Source organism: Chenopodium album, chromosome 4 (assembly GCF_948465745.1).
Source record: "Chenopodium album chromosome 4, dcCheAlbu1.1, whole genome shotgun sequence".
Lineage (NCBI taxonomy): Eukaryota > Viridiplantae > Streptophyta > Magnoliopsida > Caryophyllales > Amaranthaceae > Chenopodium > Chenopodium album.
The window spans coordinates 73,485,177-73,488,387 of record NC_137837.1 but is presented as its reverse complement, the minus strand read 5'-3'; the positions used below and the strand labels follow the sequence as shown (position 1 = coordinate 73,488,387).

General features: G+C 29.9%; 1 protein-coding gene across 1 annotated transcript; it reads left to right on the top strand.

The window, feature by feature from the left end:
- Positions 1-463: 463 nt before the first annotated feature.
- Positions 464-2,981, top strand: LOC145627248 (protein ULTRAPETALA 1-like). Its single transcript, XM_081679637.1, has 3 exons — positions 464-708; positions 1,818-2,145; positions 2,648-2,981. Exons 1-3 carry the CDS (start codon positions 561-563, stop codon positions 2,820-2,822), a joined length of 651 nt encoding a protein of 216 aa, XP_081535763.1. The 5' UTR covers positions 464-560; the 3' UTR covers positions 2,823-2,981.
- The last annotated feature ends 230 nt before the right edge of the window (positions 2,982-3,211 follow it).

Sequence of the window (3,211 nt, the reverse complement as noted above, 5' to 3'; positions counted from 1 at the left end):
TTTTTCTTAATTGCTTTCAAATCTTGATTAGAAAAGAGATAAATTTGAGGTTTTAGGCTTTCTTCATATCTCAATACCTTTCTTCACTTTTTGCTTTTTAAATATGTACTCTTATATATTAAGCCTATAGATTTTTTTTATTACACACCTCAAGTGAATAAAATCACTATTTTATTTACAATAATAATTTTATATGAACAAAAGTATCAGTCTTTCTAGTTTAATTTTGTTGTTGTTAATAATTGGTCATTCTCGAACCACTTTCAAAGATTTTGACCTGCTAATATTTTATTTTAATATGAATTAATACGATGCTAGATATTGAGACGTCCAAGGGAAAGAAGAGAAACAGAGAACCCGAACATGATGTAATTGTGATTGGTGATAGTGAGGATGATGTTAACAATGATGATGATGTTAACAATGATGATGGCAAGAATGATGTTAATAATGATGGCAAGAATGATGTTAATAATGATGGCAAGAATGATGTTAACAATGATGATGAAGTTGAGATTATTTCATCTAATGTCTTTTGGAAACCTGAAGAATTGAAGGGAATGACTTTGATAGAAAGTAATAACGAAGTCATTAAACTTCTATGTGGTATTACCCATCCTAAGTATGGTGATTCTATTGGCAAGATTTCAATTTATCGTGATGGTAGAATTGAAATAGATTGTGATTGCTATCCTGGCTGCAATAAAGGTACATACAATTTTATTTTATTTTTTTTCCTAAAGCCATTTATTATTTTCATTATTATTAAGTTACATGCTACGTTTCATGAATTTGCGCAATTTGTAATTGTCACATTTTTCTAACCCTTTATAGTTATGAATATGATACAGATGTACTGAATGATTTTTTTTTGTAAGAGTTTGATCATTCTTGCACTTTCTCAATCAATCAATTTTAGTTATGTATATTGAAATTTTAATCTAAATCATTACTCATAAAAAAAAAAAAGAAAGAAAAAAAAAAAAGAAAAATAAAAAGGAAAAGAAAATCATTACTCATACTATAAATAGCCAACAATTATTTATGAAATTATCTTAGATGTGTGACATTAATTGTAGACACCAATAATTCTCTTTAATTGATAACAGGTCTTGTAATTAATCTATATGCATGTATTTATAAGTTCATTGTATAGTTTTTGTACAACAAGTTCATTGTATAGTTGTTTGAAACTAATTGAACTTAATTACTCCTTCCGTGTTTTAATAAGTGTTACACTAATTAGCTATTCAAAAAAGTGTTACACTAATTAAATCCGGTCATGTTTTAATAAGTATTACAGTTTATTTCTTGCCAAAAAACTATATTTAGATATTATATCTCTCCTCTTATAGTCCCCACCTAAATCCAGGCCACTACTACTTTTTTTTTTTTTTTTTTTTTTTTTTTTTTTTTTTTTTATATATATATATACAATTAATATACCTCACATTCATTACTTTTTTTTTTTTTGACGGAACCTCACATTCATTACTTAAACTATTAACCCCGCTATTTTTCTTTTATAATTTTTAAATACTCTAACTACCCCATTTAACTCTTATTTTATTTGAGTCAATTAAATTGTCTAAACTTATGTGTCGGTTAAAATATAACACTTATTAGAACACGGAGGAAGTAGTAAATTTATTATCCCCGAGAATAATGTACTGTTACATCACATGATCTTCCCCTCTATTCTCAAATGTTAACCTATGTAGACAGACTGTTTGACCCGTGATGTTAGAACATGTTTTTACATCATGCTCTGGAGTGTAAAATATAACAAGTGATGCCCTACGTTACTTGGTGCACAGAAAAAATATGTCCAAGTGAATTCGAGAAGGAAGCAGGGTTTACTGGAGCGAGCAATTGGAGGGGACATATATGGGTGTTTGTTGATGTACATAAAAAGTCTCTAAGGGATACAAAACTGCTCAAGTATTACAAAGGATCAATTAAAGACCGCTGTGATCCAGTTAAGCCGGTTCGAAGTCGAACCGTCCACCGTGATGAGTTCATGAAATGCACTGCTTGCGGCAAGCGTCGACTCTTTATGTGTCGAAACAAAGACCAGTGCAAGGCCTACCACCAAGCTACCAAAAACAGTGCTACTTGGACTTGCTCTGACTTTCCTTACAAATTGTAAGTCTATCTTCATATGTCTCGTCACTTGTATACTTCCTACGTTCTTAAATCTAAATTATATTTACGTACACCATGCCACGATACATGCATATCTGCACATGTTACATTTCTATATGTTTTTGGATAAAATACAACACTATCAAAGATACATTCTGGCCTTGTTTAGTAAAGAGATTTTTGAAAAGCTTTTAGCTTATTTTTTCCCTATTAGAAGTTTGACCGTTTAAATATTAAATATACTAAAATAGCTAAAAATAAACAACTATTTATTAAATATTTATACAATAAGCTATTTACAACCAGTTAGTCAAACTAAATAATATAATCAGCTAGTTAAATCAGCTAATACAACCATCTAAATTAATCTGCTACCAGCTAATTATTACCATCCTGGATATCAGTGTTGTGTCTTACTAATAATATATGATCGATTGTTTGAAGTGTAATCCATGTAACATGAATACGAACTAATATGAGATCGATTTATTGTAATGTGTAGCTTAAGGTGTGAGGATGATGAAAGAAGGGGAGCTAAAAATCTAGTAAGGGGATGTCCTTTAAAACCAACATGCGAGGGTTGTTCATCATGTGTATGCTTTGGTTGCGATATGTGCCGATTCGACGATTGCGACTGTCGTACTTGCCTGGATTACATTCTCAATATTGAAGTTTAATTTGAATTGGAGATTGTTGAGGAATCAAGATCAAACTTTACCCATGTAATAATCGTAGAATTGATCTACATGGTTGGATTTTATTTTCAAGTTTTATTCTAAAACTATTTTAGGCCATTTTCTGTACTAAACTATTTAAGTCCATTTTCTGTTATTTTTAAGAGCTGAAATTCTACAGAATTTTCTTATTATTCTAAGAGCAACTTCAATGGTTGTAGCTAGGGACTAGCTTATAATTTCAATAAAATCCTAGCTATTAGCTTAATCATTGGAGCTACAAAACTCAATTAGCTTGGCTAACCCAAGCTAATTTGTTTGGGAATTAAACTTGCCAAAATAAAATGTTCATTGTACCAATTAAGCTCTTACTAATTATTTAAAAAATAAAA

Coding starts and splice junctions, on each gene's coding strand:
- LOC145627248 (XM_081679637.1), top strand. CDS start 561: ATGACTTTGATAGAAAGTAATAACGAAGTCATTAAACTTCTATGTGGT. Junction 709..1,817: donor CTATCCTGGCTGCAATAAAG/GTACATACAATT, acceptor CTTGGTGCACAG/AAAAAATATGTCCAAGTGAA. Junction 2,146..2,647: donor TCTGACTTTCCTTACAAATT/GTAAGTCTATCT, acceptor TGTAATGTGTAG/CTTAAGGTGTGAGGATGATG.